Consider the following 19,569-nt stretch of genomic DNA (forward strand, 5'->3'; position numbering starts at 1 on the left):
ATGCTGCTGCCACGTCCGACGGCGTGACCGGAGTTGCTCTGGGCTTTGTGCTCGTGTGTGTATGTATGTATGTATGTATGTGTGTATACGCTGCACATTGCCTGAATCCCGGGGTCGCGAGCGTGGGCTCCGGACACCGCAGGCAGCTTGTTGCTCTGCTGGCCGACTTGTCTGGGTGGGATGGTGTTTGACGAAGCGTAGGTGCGGACAGGGGTCTCCGCTCCGGCGGACCCCCGATGGGACGGAGGGCGAAAGCCAGAGACAGGACCCCTGTGACCGGCCCGCTGTCTCGCACCGGAGCAGGAGCCCGTGGTGGCGCTCCTCCCGAAACAAACCGACGCAGTGGAAGCCATCCATCCCTACCTTAGTACTTTGTATGCTGCTGCATGGCCAGCCAGTCTGCCAATTCCCCTGCTGGCCCAGCGTAGCGCCGCCGTCTGTCTGCTCTACGTCTAGTAGCAAGTTACTACTTACTGGAGTTGTTGAGGCGCTGATACTTACTCCGATGCCTGGATGAATGATTAACCGCCCATGACCCCCTTCATCGGCGGTTCCGTCGGTACAAAGACCCCTTTCCGCGAGTCTAGTGCGCAGCAAAGCGACGAAACAATGTCCCCGTAGGCGAGATGCAGCGAAGCAGTGGTTACTGTGCTGCAACCCCGACATCAGGCGGGCGGCGGCTTTGGGACCCCGACGGGGTGTGTGTGCTCGTACGAAGTAACTTACTGTACGTACCTTAAGGTAGCACCGTACATGCAATGATGTAGGTACCACCGTCAGTTCCTCACATGGCACGCGCCTGTCAAGAGACTTGGCACCGACAGGCCTCGGTGCCTCTTGGGATGGAGGTGGACAAAGAAGCTGCACCACCATGAAAGAAGGTGACGTGACGGCCTGCGTGACGGACGTCAAAGGAGGACCCTCCGGGCTGCCGACTGCGCGGCGCGGATGCATGTGCGCACAGTTTCTGGCGAGCAATGCTAGATGCTCGATACTGCTACGTACTGTACTTTATTTACTGTACAGTACTAATCTATATTGTACCTACGTACTGGTAGAAGGCCATTGCCGAATGCCCCCCTCCGCGGAGGAGGAGGAGCTGGAGCTGGAGTGCAACGCTGTGCGCCCCGGGCGGGGGGGACACAACCAGGGCAGCGAGGCGCCGCAGCGCAGCCACCCATCCATCATCAGTCGTTCATCCATATTGTGACATGGCACACACGAGCTTTCATTCGGCGGCCGGGGGGAAACCGGGTCGCAACGCCGAGGATAGACAAAAGATGTGGGGGAGGAAGTCACAGAGAGAGACAAAGCCAGGAACGACATGGCATGGCATGGCATGGCCGGCCGGCGGGAGACGAGCCCCGGAAGCCAATCCCCACGCATTCAATTGGCGCCGGACATTGGTTGATCCACCGCGAAGCCAAGCCCGCCCTTTTTCGTGGTGGCCGCCGCACCGCTTTCCCCATCGCCGAGGTCCGAAGCGGGCGGCCCACGCACGCTGTTCGGAGATGGATATCGCTCCGACCGTCCTGGCGCAAACGGGCCACCTGTAGGCACTGCACTGCACTGCACGGCACTATCGGTATTGTGCGGTACTGCACCTATGTACCTACAGTTAAGTTAAATTAGTATAGTACTGTACGGCCTCTACTAAGGTATCATCGGTGTAGTGCAGTACAGTGCGTGCAGTACAGTGCGGCAAAGTACTGCACGCGCGTGCGGCGTGCGTTGACACTCACTCAGTCGACAGGTCTGAGGCGGCGCACGGAGCAGGCAGCCTGGGCAGGGAGAGCGCCGGCGACACACGCAGCAGCACCTCAAAACAAAAAAAAAGATAAGAAAAATTTGCTCCTCCTCCTCCTTGAGGGGGCGCGGGCCACCACTGGACCCCCCCAGGGACGGCACGCAGCAAGCCCCCAAGCACGATACTGTATACTGTTTGCGCGAGGGGCGAAAGCCTTTGTCTCAAAAAGGGCCGGGAGTGGCCGCCGCACCCGGCACTCGTGCAGCCGAGATTGCAGCGGACGAGACATTCATCGCGCTCGACGCGCAATCTGGAAGGAGGACCACGACGACCGACCGCGCCGTGCCTGCCGTAAGGTGCCGTACCGTACAGTACCTAGTACAGTACAGCACGGCACAGTGACAGAAGCAGAAGCCGCAGCCGCAGCCGCAGCAGCATTGACGTTCTTTCCTCCGTCCGTCTTCCATTGCCCTCGCGTCCGCTCATGCTCGAGTCGGTGGAGCGGTCCCGTCGGTGGAGGAGGGTTGCGGTTCGGGGGCCCGTCGCGCGGCGTTCCCGCCCTCCATCAGCCGCCCCCTCCCCCGTCTCATGGTTCCATCTCCCGTCTTGCCCGTCTCTCGTGCCATCTCATCTCATCTTGCGCCGGTCCCATCCGTCGGACGTCTGGCTGCCGTCCCCGCTCGTGTGCTCACAAGCTCCCCCTCCGAGGGTACTGAAGCCCGAAACGGGAACCCCTTGGCTGATGATGCCTTAATGCACCACCACGCGGCGCATGGCCCAGCCAGCCCGCCAGCCAGCTCCTCGACGTCGACCACCCGGTCCGCCCTGGTTTTGGAACTGGCGGTCGCGGCGGCAATACAGTACCACTGGCACCCGGGCAACTCGCTGGGGCTGAGCTGCGCGGCGCTGCGCAAGCTTCGGTGTCGGGACATGGCGCTGGCGCCCACGGGCCCCCGTTTCTCTCGAGCGTGACGCGGTCGGTCGGTCGGCGCTCCGGAGGGAGGGGGAGGGGTGGAGGCGCCTGGCCAGGGCAACACGCACCTGAGGTGAGTTGAGTTCCCGGCCCAGAGGGCGGCGGGACCACTTGAGTCGTGTGTGTGCGCGCGCGTGTGCGCATGTGTGAGGGCGCCGGTGCGGGTGCGGGTGCCCTTCGGGTGCATGCGCGTGTGCACTGTATTCACACACCAGCAGGACAAGAAGAAGGAGGGGGGAAACCGGTGCCTTGCAGAGACTACCTACTAAAGATGTCAACAGAAAACATCGGATTCTGGACATGCGGTTATCCAGCAAACCTAGGTCGGTACGAACCCGCACTGCTAATATGACAAGCCCAGGCAGCGGGTTTACGAGGGCTCTCGCCGCCCAGTGACCCTGCCCGTCCCGCTGTGCCGAGAAGGAAGCTGGCGTGGGAACGCTCTCCAGCGCCCTCCGACCTGCGGTGGCCCCGGCCGTCGGGGGGCATCAATGGGCGGGCAGCTCGTCGGCCCCACCTCGCCTCCAATTCCACTTTTCGCGCGGCGACGGTGGCGCATAGAGGGCAGGGCATCTGCGGGCATCCATTCTGCCTGCCCGGCGCCGAGAAAGAAACGAAATAGACGGCTCGCGAGCGGCCCCCAAGAGTACCCTCCTCACACGGGGCGCCGGACCTTTTTGGCCTCGGGCACCAGGCGGCCAGGCTAAGCCCCAAATAGCGACGACTGGCATCGACACTGTACATTGTACTGTACGAAACCGAATGGAAGGTAAGGTACGTAAATGACGAAAGACCTGAGGCACTGACAGTATCGTCATGACTGGCTGGCGAACGCTCCAGCAGGGGTGGTGGTGGTGGTGGTGACGGACCTGATTGACCTGATGATCTGATGTCACAGCCCCCTCTCCCTCCGCGGAGCGTGTGTGCGCGCGTGTCCTAGGTTGTAGTACATGTGTGTCTGGTTCCCGGCTGGCGGGATTCTGTCTCTTGGGCTGAGCGCTGGCTGGCTGGCTGGCTGGTCTTGTTGTCTTGCCTGGCCGCCTGCCGCCGGCGCGTACCGTGACTGCTCGGCCACGATGCAACGGGCAAGAAAAGTCGATCCACCGGCGGCCGGGGGTGCCGCTCAGGCGCAGCCGAGCGCTTGGGTGGGAGACATGCAGCCGTGCCTCGTTCGCCTGCTGTGCTGTACTTCGTACATATCACACATCCTCTGGCTAATTATAACCCATCGAGCAGGACAGTTGGGACGACTTTGACGCAAGTTTGCTTACGGTCCCGGGTCCGTCCGTCCGTCCGCCCGTCCGTCCGCTGCGCTGCGCTGCGCTGGGAGAGGAGGGACCATGGCCGGCGGCGCATCCGGGGGAGCAGGGAGGAGGAGGGGAGGGGGGCCAGAGATCCAACGCGCCTCCCGGCCATCCCCCCCTCGTCGGTGACGTTCCTGTACCCCCGTACCCCCGTACCCCCGTGTTCTTCGCCACCTCTCCGGCGCAAGCTGGGGGCACCGCCTCACGCTCCGGGTGAGGCAGCAGGCCATGAAACGCCTCGGGAAACTCTCAGCAACTGCTTCGAGGTGACGCGACGCTCAACCAGGCTCACAGTGCGCGGGCGGACAGGGGGGAAAAGAAGGGAGGAGCCGCGGCGACGGGTACCTACGAGCGCGCGCGGGCGCGGGCGTGGGCGGCGGTATGCACAGCAGGAAGTCGGGCCCCATATCTGGGCGAGCCGCGAGGTGGACGCCGGACGGGGGGGCGCGGGCGGGCGAGGGGCCCCTCCCCGAAAAAAATGGGCAAGGAAAACAGGCCAATGCCCCGTGGGCGGTGGCCCCTGATTCGACGCGGGCGCCTCGGGGCGCCGTGGCTCCCGTTCGCGTTCACTGGCAGCCAGCAGCCCGCAGCCTCGACAATGTGTGTGACAATAAAAGAGGACGAGGAAACCGGGACGCTGGCCCGCTTCCTTCTTTGCCTTGCGCCTTTGACGCGCGCGCGTCTGTCTCCTCCCTCTCTGCCGCCGCCGCCAGCCTCGGGGCAAGTCGGTGGGGGTGGGAGGTGTCGCCTCGTCCGTGAACATGCGCCGAGAGACCTGTAGGTGGCAACCTGGGCAAGGCACCCGTGGTGTAGAGGAAGACTTGCGGGAGTGTGACGTGCTTGCTGCCTTGTGACGTTTAGTAGTTGGAGCGCGCGGCCGCCGCCGTTGACGACGACGACGACGACGACGACAAAGGACCAAAAAAAACTGCCGGCGCCCGCTCGGAAGTACGCACGTAGGTTTGGGTATGTGGACCTCCCTGCTGCGGACGCGCGGGCACAGGTACCAACCTACATACCTGCTGCCGTGGACCTGCCTCCTGCTCCTGCTCCTCCTCCTCCGCGAGGGGCCGACCGCCCAGCCCGTAAGTTACTAAGTAGGTGCGCGACGACGACGACGGCAGCCCGACATGGCAGGGCGGACGGGCAGGTTCCCTCCCACCTCCCGACGACGCGGCACAGTGTGTCTGGGGTACCTCCCGGTACGGTACGGCAGAGCTGGTCAGGTCGGGGTCGGGTACCTGGGGTGGAGCACAGGCCCGGCACCTCAGGCCGATCCGCCCGTGCCAAGGGTGGTGCGGGCGGCCCTGCTGTTGCTGAGGAGGGCCGTCGCCTCTTCTTGCGGCTGCTGCTGCTGCCGCCGCCGCTGCTGCACGTTCCGCGCGGGCAGTGGACGGGGCTCGCCTCCTTAGGCCGCCCGCCCGCCTGCCTGCCTGCCTCTGCCTCCCCCCCCCCACCAATGCCCTGCCAGTCGTCCACCTCAGGTCCAGCAGCAGCAGCAGCAGCAGCAGCGCCGCCGCCGCCGCCGTCGCCGCCGTCGCCCGCCCGCCCCGTCTGTCACCCCCCGCCCATCCCAGCCCAGCCCAGCCAGCCCTCATCATCGCCTCTGCCTTCCCTCTCGCTCTCCCTCTCATCCATCCCCCCCCGTCTCCTCCTTCCGACAACCACCACGCCTGCAGGTTCTCCTCTGAACCGTCTCTACGGACTCGGAAACCGTGTCATCGCCTCTGCGTCTGCGTCGCGTTCGCACGTCGAATACTTCGTCCTCATTTTTTCCCGCTGATAGTGGGCGTGTCGCCGCGCCGTCCGCTTGCGCCTGTCGCGTCATTTTCATCAAGCCAGCCCAGCCCAGGCCGCCCGCCCATTTTTCTCGCCCCCGGGCCCGACCGAGGACGGGGCGTGTCGCGACCTCCGGAGCGTCTGCCTCCTCCTCCTCCTCCTCCTCCTCCTTCCCCCCCAACCCGCACCGCCCACGCAACTCCAGCATCATCACGCATCGCCGTGCGACGTCTTTCGCACACGCGCGCCCATCGCCGGCATCGACCCTCTCCCATTGTCTTTTTTTCCTTTCTTCTTTTGACCCCTTTGCGCGTTCCTGCCATGTCGTCTGGCGTGGTGCGCTCTACCGCCCTCAGGGCCGGCGGCGCCTGCGTGCGCTGCCGCAAGGGCAAGACCAAGTGCGTCTACGAGAACGGGCGCGCCCCGTGCAAGAACTGCGCCAAAGGCATGCACGAGTGCTATCTGCCCTCGGAGAGCATGGCACATCATCACGGCCAGAGCCCAGCTCGTCACGCGAGCGCGCACCGCCCAGCGCGCGACTCTCTGCCGGCCGCCGGCGCCGGCTCCTCCTCTGAGGCCAGGCAGGCCGTCGCGGGCGCTGGCTCGGCGCGTCACGTCCCGGCCGTCTCTGAAAAGTGAGTACCGAAACCATCTTGTTGCTGCTGCGTCTTCTCTTTTGCTCTTGGCGCGCACCCACCCCTTTGCATTCTTTTTCCTTTGTCTGTTTCCCCCCCTTACTGCGCGCAACCTGGGGCCCTCTCGCTGGTCGGCGGCGGCGGCGGGCGGCGAGTCCAAGGCGGGTGGGTGGGTGGTGGCCGACTCGCGCCTCGCCGTCGCGGCCGACGACGGGGCGGGCGCTGCCCCCTTGGCCCGTTCCGTGGGCTCTCCAGTTTTCCTTCTGTGGCCGCCCCCCTCTCCGGCACCTGCGCTGCACTGGCGGCCCCGTCGCAGGCCTGGAGGGTCTCCAGCTCCAGCTTGGCTCGCTCGCACCACCCACGCGCACCAACGCACCGCATCGCACCGCCACCGAGGAGGCACCACCGTCCGTCCGCCCGCCGTCTCTCTCGCTCTCTCCGTCGCTCGCCCTCATGCGTCAGCGCCTCGCATCTCCACTCACTCACTCCCGTCACTTGCCCCCCCTCGCTGCTCCCCTCCCACCCCCGACCGCCCGCCCGACCGTGTGAGCTCTGGCCGCCGTCGTCGCCTGCCCGCCACCAAGTCTCACGCACGTGGCCCCGAATTGCATGCACCCTTCGGCTCCCCGTCCTTTGCCCTTCCCCGCCTGCACCATTCTCGATCCGGCCCTCGAGAGCCCGGCTTCTGAGCGCCATGTCGCTGCTCCACGTTGCCGGTCAGGCTCTTGGCCCCGTGTCGATGGGTGTCCGGAGCGGCGGCCTCCCTCGAGATTGGGCCTTCGTCGTTCCAGTGCAACGTCTCTCATGGCATCTCGTCTCAGTTTCACCGCCTTCTTTCTCATGGTACTGACCGATCCTTTCCAGGTTGACCCCGGAGCTCATTGCCGAGTGTGAGCGCGTCGTCTCCAAGACCTTCCCGGCCTGTGTGGCTTTCCACAAGCCCTCGTTCCTCCAGCAGCTCAAGAATGCCTCTCTTGAGCCTGCTCTCGTCCATGGCCTCCTGACGTGCGCCGGCCGGTAAGTCATTGGCGCCTCTGCCCTTCGCCTCATCTCAACGCGCCACTGACGCCCGCGCAGAAGCTCGCCAAGCCTCATTCGCCGCTATGGCTCTCCCACCCAGGCAGCCGAGACCTTTGCCACCAAGGCCATCGCTCTCATCAACCAGAACATGGATCACCCTAACCTGGCAGACATCCAGTCTCTGTGCCTCCTCATCATCCACGAATGGGGAACCCGGAATGCCGTCCGCGCCTACATCTATCTCGGCCAGGCCGCCCGCATGCTGCAGATGTACAGGATCCTCAACAGCCACCACACCTCGGACTCTGCCGACCAATTTCTCCGCGACGAGTCCTTCCGCCGCACTCTGTGGCTGATCTACATACTCGACTCTCTCCTGACGAGCACTCCCGGTCGCTTCCCGGCATTGTCGGTCCAGGACACGGCCGACGTGTCCCTGCCTTGCTCCGACATTAACTTTGCCTTTGGCAATGCTGTCTACGTCAAGACGCTCGGCCAGCAGCTCGGCCACCACGCCATCTCCCCCGGCCACGCCCTCCCCGGCGAGGTGGGTGAGTTTGGTCAGATTGTCCTAGCCGCTACCATCTGGCGCGACGTTGTGGCCATGCTCACCGTCACTTCTCTTGCCAACTTCCGTGAGGAGGACTGCAGCAGCCTCATTGTCAAGATCGAGGGACTTCGGTCTTCGCTGCCGATGCAGTTCGTCGACAAGCCAGGCCAGATCAACCTTCACATGACCATGGGCTCGGGATACACGTATGCCATGCTGCACTGCCTGCTCCATTGCGCCACCGTCTTCGTGCACCGCCGCCGACTGCTCCAGGAAGTGACGGCGCCCAACTTTAGCCTCGAGACGTTCCGAGCGAGCCCGCGATGCCACGACATTGTCGACCGTCTCTTCACCTCTTGCCACGGCACTATCTCTCTGCTTAACGCTGTCGAGGCAGGTGCCGAGAAGGATCATGCCACATGCTTCCCCATCTTCATGCTGTTCTCGTCCTTCACGGCCAGCGCCACGGTCGCGTACTTGTCTCTGAAGGGCCTTACCCCGCCCAACGCCGCTGAGACGGCAGCGCACATCGTTAAGGATGGTCTGCGCTTCATGCACGACGGCACCGAGAATTGGCCTCTTATGACGAGCTGGCTGCGCCACCTCACGGTTATGCAGCGCGTCCTCAACAACGACGCGGCAACCGGTGCGGGCATCTCGAGTGCCCATGGAGGATCGCGACACGGCTCCCACTCGCACGGCGGCATCAAGGACGAGCTCTCGTCCAACGCTGATACCAACCCCGACGCCATGGACTACGACCAGCAGCCGACTGGTTCCGGCGGCGCCGCAGGCCAAGGCGGTGCACCCCAGCGGTCGGTCTCGGAGTCGGGCCGAGACGACAGCGAGCCTCCCGTGGCCATTCCTCGCCGACCCGGTGTCACCACTATCAATGGCGGCTCGGGTGGCGTCTCCACGCCGGCCACTGGCGGCACCTCGCCCCCGCCGGGTGCCGCTCCCACGGCCCCCATGCATGCCCAGGAGCCGAAGCAGCAAAGCCCCGAGCTGGGCTCCAATGGCGTTGTAGCTGCCCCCGAAGGCCCCAGCACCAGTCAGGACATGACCGCGCCGGAGCTGTGCCAGGCCTTTGAGCGCCAGCTGCTTGATCTCGACGACCTGGCGGCGTTTATGGGTGGCGGTGTTTAACGCGCCAGCCGGAAGTCGAGTGACGACTCCTACATGATCAGGGGCGCCTACCGCCGGCGCGCGAAGTGGGCGTTTTGTCCGCTGGTCTTGTTAGAAGCGAACGGTTGAGAGGCCCAGGGGGAAAGCGGCAAGGGGGAACTTTGTAGGATTTACGGAGCTCAGCGGGATACCCGATATGGCGGAACAAAGGCGGAAGGCGTTGGTGGTATTACCAATTCAGGGGCGCCTAGGGAAAGGCGCCAAGGCCGTTGCTATCTACCTGCAATGTCACGTGGCACGACGACAGGGAAACGGTTCCAGTTTGTTCCTTTTTTGCTGTGAGGGCTCCTTTCGAGCCTCGTCGGTTGGGGTGGGTTGTCCTACTCTAGCCGTTGGCACAGACGCTCGTCGTAGCAGCATTGGCATGCGCTTTGCATGCGTCGATGTAATAGTACCAAAGTATCACTCGCCATGTATCCCGCAACTCGTGCACGTACCTTGAAAGGCCCCTCCTTAGTCTCTAGATGGGCCACCGTTTACGAAGTAAAGTATCTACTGAGTTCTTCTCGATATTCTCCCTTTCTTCTATCTGGGATGCTATCCTGGTCGTCGGGTCGCGTGGCACGAGCAAGCATGGGGGACGGTCGCTGAGAGAGCGCGCCAAAGTTGCAACTGCTTTACAGATAGAGCCGGTGGCTGCCACGAAGTAGGGTCCCTGGCGCGTGGGGGAAGATTTGGTACCTCTCAGGTGCATAGGTGGCTCGAATCATCTATCTGCGTGTGTGCTAATCTAACGAGAGAGCCTCGATGTCTTGTAGCACCCGCCGTCCCTGACCGTGGCCCTTGTCCCCGCCACTCTGCCACCCTGCCGCCCCATGCTGCCCTCAAGGAGATGCCCGGTCGGGCTCATCAGGTAAGGGACGGGATCGATTTTATCCTTGGGGCCGTTTGGGGCGATGGGTAGGGCGAAGAAAGTCAAGGGGTTTGCGGGTGTAGAAGGTAAGGGTTTGGTTGGGTTGGGTTGTCTCGGCGTGGCGATAACGGACCGGACGGAGAAGACGAGGCGGATGGATAATGTGATGCTATAGAACGGGACTCTTATCTGGATGGAACGGGATGGCAATTCATTTGCAGTACCCAGCCCCCTGTGCATATGGCTTTATAGCTTTGTTGGGCGCGAGTGTGCGTCCAAGAAGAATACAACGCCCCCCTTGTCTGTCCGTCTGTTCTTCCGCAAAGTAGCGTTCGGCGTGTGCCCCTCCGAACGAGGGAGCGACGAGCTCCGGTCCCCCGGATCTGGATTCTCGGATCCTCAACTGCCGAGCGTGGACAAGGGGGGACTGACTGACTGGGGGCGATCACTAAGTTACGTCGCAGGCACGTGCATCTCGCAAGGGGGGGTTCTCAATACACATGAAACAAGCCCTCAACACGTTTACGTACGTACGTCATCGTCCTTTGGTACGTAGCTTACCCCGGACGTGTTTCCTCTGGGGGGTTTCGGTGGGCTGCTGGGGAAATACGGGGGAAGAATATTGACTTAGATGGACGGAGGGGGGGCGGCGCGGGGGAGGCTGTGTAAGTCGTCTCATCATGATGCGCAGCGCCGGATATTGGCCCAGTGGTAGTACTGTGTACAGTGGCAGCGCAGCCGACAGCATATGCTTCTAGAACGCTTCCATCCCCCCTCCCCTCAGGTAATAGTATGTATGTCGGCAGGGACATAACGAGCGAGCGGGCGGGCGCTCATGGCATTATGCAAAGTTGATAGGAATGGTACGGTGGCATCGAAGGGGGGGGGGGGCCCAGGGGGTGTTGGCGAACAGACGGGGCGGCGACTCCGCCTTCGCCTAGGTAGGCCAACTGGGCTCTCTCTCGCTTCGGCCCATCGACGCAGCAATGTCTCGCCCGATGCGACGCCGTCCACGTAAACAGGACCTACACGACAACAGTAGCCGCTGGCCGCAGGGGGTGGGTCCGTCCGGAGAACGGATGCAAGGTGAGTCGCTTGTTGACGATCCCCCGCGCTCGTCGTCGGTTGGCCAGGGTGCTGTGTTTGAACAAAAAGACCGAATGACAAAAACCTGTCAGGGAGCGCAGGCGATTGATTGCCCGCTGCGGCGCTGCTCGTGCGCAGCAAAGCCCAAGCCCCTTCCCCTTCCCTCCCGATCTCGTCCTCGTCGTCGCCGTGGGCGAGCGTCGCGGTGAAGATGGGCTCGTGCGGAGGGAGGGAGGCTCCGGGTTTCTTAGTGGTCGACCCCGGGCCGGAGTACTACTGTAAGTCCGCTGGAATACGGCCTCCGCGGTCACGACGGCGGCGGCGGGGGGAAGGCCGGCGGGGCTCGGGTTCCGCCATGGTCGACCGAGGCTGGTAGGAGTAATAATCAAGCAGTAACTAAGTTAGTACACGGTCGACCGAGGATGCTTGGAGTAATCAAGGAGCTTGCGCGTCCCGAAGACTTTTCGTATAATGGCTGGAGAACAAAAGGCTCGTAGTACGTATTATCTGTCCCTGGGCCGGTGTCGCAGCAGTGCCTGCATACGGCATGTACAGTATATGTGTATGTTTGTGCCCGTGACCAACGGGAGCTGCAGTCTGCCGGCGCGGCCGTGCATAGAGGCTCCGGTCACCGGGGACGAGATGTGTGGACGGAGGCAAGGTGGACAAGGAAAGCCTGGTCGCCAAAGCGCCAAAATGGAAATGGTGGCAGGGGCTGCTCACCGAGTACCACCAGCGCGGTGGCGCGCCAAGACGGTGGGCGCCTTTCGGCAACCTTCTGCCGGGCGCCATGTCATTGCCTGCCCGGACAGGAGTAGGCCATGCCGGACTAGCCCTAGCTCTGGGAGGGCGGCCCAAGATGGATGGGTGAGCGAAGGACGACGATGAACGACGTGGAGGTCCCGAAGGGGGACCTGAGCGAACAAGCTTGTGTGTAGGCTTATCGTCACGACGCGCTCATGTTTGGGTTTCCCGGGATGAAGCCTAGTCCTCGGGGGCGTTGATGAATCGTAGCGCATCCTGTCAACATGGCGAAGTCGCGGAGAAAAAGAAAAAGGTAATCCGGCAGCCCAGTGTTGTGCGTGTCCCCCGACGCCTCTTCCGGGTCATCCTCGTGATGCAGCCTGGGACGAGGCAAGGATCGCCATGTTTGAGCCAACACGCCGGCAGTCAGACGCTGCCAAGGCGCGGGACAAGGTGGAAAGAGTGAAGACCCGGGAAGGGGAATGAATCCTTTGCCCAACGTCCCGCGCCATGCTTGGCGAAGGCATGAATGGGACATGGCGTCATGCCACATGGCGCAAGACACCACGGCTTGCACTCAGTACTTGACCGTACTACTTCTCACCCAAACAGTAGCCGCAGATATGTCACATTTACGGGGTTCTGGGCGTTTGGCAGGCAGGCAGCTTCCCCGTCGTTCACCTGGTCGGAGGGCTCTCTGAAGCCCTGTGTGTGTAATGTGCCATTCCATCTCCAGGGCCGTCCATCTCCGCTGCGCAGAGGTGGCGTCAATGGCCGGGGCCCAGATCTGACGTCCGCCTGGCTCATTCTTGGTCGCGCGGGATGAGCAGTCAACATCCGGTTGACAAACTCGCATCAGTCATAGGTTCCAAGGCGACGACAATCTGCGTGAGATGGACCCGCCGTTAGCGTAGGTAGCTGATTCAAGTAAACACACAGGACCAGCTACCTTGAACCTTATGACCGTGGAGACGCAGAGGAAGGGATCCAGTGCCTGGGCGTCATCATTCACCTGTTTGGCGCGCCAGGCGGCTTCGTACAAGCCCAGTCTGGCCAGGCGCGCCCACCAACCCAACGCGGCACACTGCCATCACTGCGTCTTACATGCATCCACCATCTTGGCTCGCGACTACCCAGGTGGGTATGATTTGCGTCGCGGCCGAGGTGGCTCCCCCAGACTCCAGACCAGAGAGGGTCCCACGCACCGGCCCACCGTCGGTGCCGGGCCAGATTCGTCAGTAAGCCGCCACGGCTCAAGTGCCGCGGAGCCGTGGATAAGCCAACATTCAATGAATGCCTCCTGGTAATCAGAAGGCTCCCGTGCGTGCGTTTGTGCCTTTTTCGGTGAGGAGGCATGATGGCGACAACTTGCCTCGGTGGCTATCAGCAGTCAGAGCCTGCCTCCGCGTGACTCGCGATCGTCGTTTGCGTCACAGGCCTTCTTTGGACGATCTGCTACTGGCGGAAATAACCCCCGGGACCTGGGGGAGGGGGGCCGGGGGTGGCCGGGGGGCAAAGACTCGGGAGGGGAGGGTGGGTTTGGGGAAGAAGCTCCAGTTTGCATCATGTTCTTGCGGGGTGTCCGTCCGTGGATCTCAAGGTGGGAGGCGAGCGTGACCATGGCAGGGATCATGCCGGTGCAAACGGCGCCGAGCAGCTGTGCCTCGTCCGGGCTGCTCAATGCGTCTGCGTGTATGTATGGCTGCGGTTAAAGAACGTACGGGCGATGCATCGCGCATGGTGGACAGCTGTGACGAACGGGCGGCCATGTCGCCGAGGAGCGCCGAGGGACGCAGGATATTGCTTGTACGTGGCACACTGTTATTTACTTCGTGCGAGGAACGCAGACCGTTCGAGGCGAGGGAGGGAGGGTTGGTGGAGGAGGAGCAGGAGGAGACTAGAGTCAGTCGCTTTGCCTGCCGTGGCGGCGCATGGTTTACTTCGTACATGCGCGACGGACATGGCTTTTAGCCCCAGTAAGTGCCTGTAGCCCGACATCCCGGCTGGAGGAATCTAACTTAGCGAGTGGATGGACCGCGACAAGGGAGCTGCTGCTTCTGCCCGCCCAAGGAGCGTGTGTACGTACCTATTCGTGGGGCCCCGAGTGCATGAATGGGACGGGATGGGATGGATGGATGTTCCAAGGAAGGACTGCCTTCCATGGGCGCGCCCCAGCGCCCGCAGGAAGCTCCCGATGCGGCGGCGGACACGAAACAAAAAAGCCCCAAGGTGTCAGCCATGAGCGTGACCCCGATTTATTAGTACCTCAGCTTAGGTAGTAACTTAGTTAGGGCCTTGCTCTCATCTCTCCTACCTCGCCTTACCTGAGGTCGTTCGTACATAAGGGAAGGTGTTGCCCAGGTATATCAAGTTGCGCCTGCCCCTCCTCTCCCCAGCCCGTGCGAGAGCCCGCCGCCCCTTCGCTTGGACGCTCCTTCCCTCGCATCTCCTTCCCTAGGGCTACTACCAAGTTACGCCAGCACCGCCTTGACGTGTGACGCACCCTCTCTGCAGTTGCCTTTCCCAGGTTTCGCTTTTCCAACTTCCACCTCAACCTCGCTCATTCGAGGCGACAATCCTCCAACACGCGCGCGCGCTCCCCTCCGCCCCCTCATTACGGCCTCACAATGGGCTACCCCGGCACTTTGGAGCGCGGCGCGGCGCCGCACGAGGGCATGTCGGCCAGCCGCTACGCGGCGACGCGCATCTCGTCATTGAAGCCGCCCATGCTGTCGGTGCCGAACCCGTGGAAGTTGGTCCGCATGCTCAACCGCCAGCAGTGGGCCTTTTTCTGCCTCGCTTTCTGGGCCTGGGTGAGTTCTATCTGCGTCTCGTCTCGTCTCGTCCCCTGTCAATCCCGTTTCGTCCCGTCTGCCCATTCGCTGCAGCAGTGCTGACCTCGATTGCAACAGACATGGGACGCCTTCGACTTCTTCACCGTCTCCCTTACCGTGAGCGGCCTGGCCAAGACGTTTGACAGGTCCAAGACGGACATCACTTGGGGCATCACCCTCGTCCTCATGTTCCGCTCCGTCGGCTCCATTCTCTTTGGTGTCGCCGCCGATCGCTATGGCCGCAAGTGGCCCTTCATTGTCAACAATGCGCTCTTTGTCGCGCTGGAGCTGGTGAGTCCTGCCCAACTCCTGACCCCGTGTGTGCCGCCATGAAAATTGTCTGCCCAATTGTCTTTCGGTCGGGTCCTGTTTTCGCGTGGGGGCGCACGCCACCGTCGATCGACTTGGTGCGGCGTCAAGCCTCTTCGTCGGACATGACGAAACGTCGCCCGGGCGGACGGGGGCAGCCTTTGGGTCCTTCCCCGTCGTGCTCGCGTCGCGCCAATCCGGCACGACCACGAGTGATGCGAGACAATTGCAACGGCGACACGTGAAGGGACGTGTCCCAAGGTCGACTGGCGATGGCTTGGCGACGATCTACACGCCTGGCGGGGCCTCCCGTCTTGGCCAAAGCAGGGGTTGCATGCGGCTGCGCTGGGGCCTTGGCGGCGGCACGATTGTGCAGCTCGCACCTACTTTTATGATGCTGATGGAATGGCGCGCGCAACAGGGAACCGGCTTCTGCCAGACATATTCGCAATTTCTTGCCTGCCGCGCGCTATTTGGCATCGCCATGGGCGGCCTGTACGGCAATGCCGCCGCGACGGCTCTGGAGGACCTGCCCGAGGAGGCGCGAGGTCTCATGAGTGGCATCTTGCAGCAGGGTGTAAGTCGCCTCAGTCACAGTCACCATCGATAATAAAGAGGGGTGATGATGAACTGACACGCACATCTTAGTACGCCTTTGGGTATCTCCTTTGCGCTGCATTTGCGCGCGGCCTCGTCAACACCACGTCGCATGACTGGCGGCCCCTGTACTGGTTCGGTGCCTGCCCTCCAGTCATCTTCATCATCTGGCGTCTCTTCCTCCCCGAGACAAACAACTTTCGGGAGCGTCAGCGCCTTCGCGCCGAGGCCGGCGTCGTTGCGGCCGGTACTAAGTCAGCCAGCTCCGTCTTCCTCAGTGAGGGCAAGGTGGCGCTCGTGCGCCACTGGCTACTTCTCACCTACCTGGTCCTTCTTATGGCGGGCTTCAATTTCATGAGCCACGGCAGCCAGGATCTGTACCCGACGATGCTCGAAAACCAGCTCGGCTTCAGCGCCACCCAGGTCACCGTGACGCAGGTCGTCTCCAACCTCGGCGCCATGACTGGCGGCACCGTCATCGGTTTCTCGAGCCAGTCGATTGGCCGTCGCTTTAGCATCATCATATGCTGCATCGTCGGCGGTGCGCTGCTGTATCCCTACAGCTTTGTCACGACACCTGCCATCATGGCGCCCGCCTTCTTTCAGCAGTTTTGCGTGCAGGGCGCCTGGGGTGTCATCCCAATTCACCTCATGGAGCTGTCGCCCGGCGCGTTCCGCACATTTGTCGTCGGCACTGCGTACCAGCTCGGCAATCTCGTGTCGTCCGCGTCGTCGACCATCGAGGCCCGCATTGGCGAGCGCTTCCCGCTGCCTCCCACCGAGGAGGGTGTCAAGCGCTACGAGTACGGCAAGGTCATCTGCATCTTCATGGCCTGTGTCTACGTCTACGTCATCATCCTCACCCTGGTCGGCCCGGAGCACCTCAACCGCAAGTTCGACGTGGCACACGACCTCGACGCAAAGGCTGCCGTTGGTGCCGACGCCATCGAGAACACGACGGGCGTGCGCGATGACCACTATTACGACCCCAACGAAAAGGCGCGCGAAATTGAGCAGGACGAGGAGAAGCGCGGCTCGAGGCAAATTTAGGCTGAAGCAGCAAATCAATTGAAACTAGGATAAGGGACGAATTAAAACTTGTAGTTTCTCGAACTCGAGACTCACGTCGACGCTTTACTTAAAGCCGAGCTTGATGTTCCAGCCCGATGACACCTTTTTCGCAGAGTAGTTTACCTTGCCAACGCAGTGACCACCGTATTCGTAAGTCCTGGGAATGCTTCCACCACTGGCACCTCTCGTCTTAGACGTCGGGCTGAAGAAAGTTACCTCCGTCTTGGGCAGAGAGTCGCAGGGCTCATGGCGGTGGGCGTTCCAGGGAAAGTACTCGATAAAGCCTGCTTGCTGGCTCTTAATCTTTCCCGACCCAGCAGGCAGCGTCCACTCACCGATAGTGGTCGCCGTGCCAGTGACGGTATCCACCAGCGTCCCCTTCCACGTCCGCTCGCCCGACTTTTCGACGGTTACGTTATAGGTGTGGCTGTAGTCGCCCTCGATGTCGACGGAGCAGGAGACGCCAGCCTTGCCGTCGGCGCCGTTACTGCACTTGGGATGCCGACTGGTCGTGCCGCCCTGAAAGGAGGAAAAGGTGCCGTGGACGATGGTCTTGCCCTTGGAGTTGTAGCGGGGCTGTATCCCTATGTAGCATGAATGCTTGAGGCCGGAGACCCAGAAGGACTGGGCGAAGTAGAAGCCATTCTTGTGGGGTGCGTTCTTCATGTTGATGGGGAAGGTGACGTCGTCGAGGCCGTCGCGGGGGGCCTTTTCGAATTTCCACGACTGGCCGGCGAGGGCGAGGACGGTGGAAGGTGCGGCGAGGCACACGGCGACGAGGGTGGTCATGAGTTTCATTGTGGAGGCTTGAGATTGTTGTTCTTGCAAGGGGAGTTGAAAGAGATGTGTGTTTGCCTTGAGGTCAAAGGAGTGAGATGTGAAGTAGTCTTGACTTGGCGTAGTGTTGTTGATCTCAAGGATGGTTGACTTGAGAGTTGGTTTTGCTTGGAGCTGCGAGAAAGCTTGGAGGAACACTGTTGGAGATGTTTGGCAAGTCGGGCCAGAACTTGGGGATATATATATACACAGTCACACAAAAGGTGATATTCACACACACACACAACCGACGTTGACGCAGCATACATGTCGCAGAGCAAGAGAAACAGAAATCTTTACTCTCTAGGGCCAGGCTCACAGCGGCGCCAGCTAGAGACCCACGACGACAACGAGTGGGATAAAAGAACGCAGAACGTGGCATGTTGCAAATATGCATAGCGGTGAGAAAAGTTTCCCGTGGGATCCGTGCTCATTTCCGTTGTTTTTCTTATCTCCCCCCCCCCCCCCCCCCCAGTTCACACGATACATAGTAGCGCGATGGTGAGCTGATGGGCGTTGAGCGTGGTTTCATTGTCTCCATCGCTGTGCGTTTCTCCCCAAACTTGAGCCCGCGAGACGCGATATCATTATTACGCTAATAAGCGCCAGGTAAGTGGGGGGGGGGGGTTGGTTGCTGTTGAGCAACGGCAACGGCGGCAGGCGGTGCAGAACGAGATGGCATTTCGGAGCGTTGGGCTCGAACAACCGATACTATTATTACTAGTAGGGCTAATACTATAACAACGTCAGTTAAGCCTAGAACTCTTTCGGCACCGAGCGTTGGAACGTGCAAGGGGGGGGGGGAGAACAGGAACAGTGGAGGGGGAAGAAGCGGGCGGATGTAACACATGAGCGCAGTTGTCACAAGACATAGTACGTACTGACAATTCGATGCTGCGCCGGCGAGGAGCGGCAGGCAGGCGGGGAACGAAGAAGATAGGTCCTGGCCCCCTTCAATCTTTGGGCAGCGGGCCCCGACGAGGCGCAATGGCGTGGTTTCGAGCCTGGCCGGGGGGTTCCGGGGGTGAGGTGAGGGGTTGCGCAGGGACGTCATACGTAGGAAATATTAACTACCACTAGTACAGTATTACCATATACCGGCAGTGACTTGGTGCTTGCATACATGCTTAATAAAGACCAGACGACAGCTGCCGAGCTAGTATGTAGCATCTTTTTCTGTGACGCGGGATTCTGCCGCCGAGGGCGGGGGGTGAGGGCGGTTCCGCCGCCCGCAGCGTCTTATTAGTTCGTCTGATGAGGAGGGGCTATTAACTAACTACTTTAGTTACTGTAGGACGTCGCGGCGACAGACAAGTGACAACTACAAAGTGATGGACACGCTGGGGGGGGGGGCCGGAGGGTAGATGATGTCCTGTCCCGTCGGCTTGGTGGAGGGGACTGACTGAACCCTTGACGGAGATCTCCCGAGTTCGGCTCCCCCTCAACGGCGCGGCGAGCGGGACGTCTGGGGGGGTCTGGGCCCAGCCCGCCTTTGTCTTCTGCGTACTATGTAGTATGTTACTCCGTATGTTAGTTAGTAGTAGGCTCTTCCCTTGAAGACGTGCTCGATGGACTACTGCGTGTAGTACTGCGTAGTTACCGAGTCGACTACCGAGGGTGTCGTAACCGTGGCATCAACATAATCGAAAAAGATGATCTGTCAACACGACGAGGCCACGCACGGGCTTGCTACAGTTCATTGTACCCATGTGATGCTACATATCGTTTTTTCTATTAGTCAAGTGCCCGTGCTTTTCTTCTTACATATAAAGGTACGTTTTGTTGCCGGCAACGTGGTGGTGATGCACACATATGGGATTGGTTGTGGCGTTTGTCCGGCCCGCGCGCGGCACGCACGAATGTTCACTCATCATCGCAACTCACTCCCGGCTATCCATTAGCACACCACCTGCCTTGTACCTACGTGTGCGGCAGCCACTGCGAGCGAGTGATTCACGCTCTCTTCAGCACGGGGACCACCGCCCCGCCCCGCCTGGGGGGGTTCGGCGCCGGTGACGGGAGCGGGAGCAAGACATGCCTGTCACCTGCCACTTACGGACCTGCTA

At 61.6% G+C, this 19,569-nt stretch overlaps 3 protein-coding genes across 4 annotated transcripts; 2 read left to right on the top strand and 1 right to left on the bottom strand.

Annotated features, from left to right (window-relative positions):
* The first annotated feature begins 6,084 nt into the window (after positions 1-6,084).
* On the top strand, positions 6,085-9,534 carry JDV02_006549 (uncharacterized protein). Of its 2 annotated transcripts, XM_047987957.1 has the most exons (3): positions 6,085-6,438; positions 7,303-7,455; positions 7,516-9,534. In XM_047987957.1, the coding sequence occupies exons 1-3, from the start codon at positions 6,125-6,127 to the stop codon at positions 9,152-9,154; spliced, it is 2,106 nt and encodes a 701-aa protein (XP_047843948.1). In that variant the 5' UTR covers positions 6,085-6,124; the 3' UTR covers positions 9,155-9,534. The 2 variants fall into 2 exon arrangements, with proteins under 2 accessions (XP_047843948.1, XP_047843949.1); XM_047987958.1 differs by lacking the exon at positions 6,085-6,438 and having other exon boundaries at positions 6,673-7,455.
* A 4,773-nt stretch (positions 9,535-14,307) lies between these two features.
* On the top strand, positions 14,308-16,782 carry JEN1 (Carboxylic acid transporter). The gene is made up of 4 exons (XM_047987959.1): positions 14,308-14,689; positions 14,789-15,001; positions 15,441-15,596; positions 15,668-16,782. Exons 1-4 carry the CDS (start codon positions 14,504-14,506, stop codon positions 16,664-16,666), a joined length of 1,554 nt encoding a protein of 517 aa, XP_047843950.1. The 5' UTR covers positions 14,308-14,503; the 3' UTR covers positions 16,667-16,782.
* On the bottom strand, positions 16,636-17,871 carry JDV02_006551 (uncharacterized protein). The gene has a single exon (XM_047987960.1). The coding sequence runs from the start codon at positions 17,483-17,485 to the stop codon at positions 16,751-16,753; it is 735 nt and encodes a 244-aa protein (XP_047843951.1). The 5' UTR covers positions 17,486-17,871; the 3' UTR covers positions 16,636-16,750.
* Positions 17,872-19,569: the final 1,698 nt, after the last annotated feature.

Source organism: Purpureocillium takamizusanense, chromosome 6 (genome assembly GCF_022605165.1).
Source record: "Purpureocillium takamizusanense chromosome 6, complete sequence".
NCBI lineage: Eukaryota > Fungi > Ascomycota > Sordariomycetes > Hypocreales > Ophiocordycipitaceae > Purpureocillium > Purpureocillium takamizusanense.

Bases quoted from the DNA above. Each gene is read 5' to 3' on its own strand.
- JDV02_006549 (XM_047987957.1), top strand. From the start codon at position 6,125: ATGTCGTCTGGCGTGGTGCGCTCTACCGCCCTCAGGGCCGGCGGCGCC. The intron at 6,439-7,302 runs GTGAGTACCGAA...GATCCTTTCCAG, and splicing joins GTCCCGGCCGTCTCTGAAAA to GTTGACCCCGGAGCTCATTG. The intron at 7,456-7,515 runs GTAAGTCATTGG...ACGCCCGCGCAG, and splicing joins CTCCTGACGTGCGCCGGCCG to AAGCTCGCCAAGCCTCATTC.
- JDV02_006551 (XM_047987960.1), bottom strand. From the start codon at position 17,485: ATGAAACTCATGACCACCCTCGTCGCCGTGTGCCTCGCCGCACCTTCC.
- JEN1 (XM_047987959.1), top strand. From the start codon at position 14,504: ATGGGCTACCCCGGCACTTTGGAGCGCGGCGCGGCGCCGCACGAGGGC. The intron at 14,690-14,788 runs GTGAGTTCTATC...CGATTGCAACAG, and splicing joins GCCTCGCTTTCTGGGCCTGG to ACATGGGACGCCTTCGACTT. The intron at 15,002-15,440 runs GTGAGTCCTGCC...CGCGCGCAACAG, and splicing joins TCTTTGTCGCGCTGGAGCTG to GGAACCGGCTTCTGCCAGAC.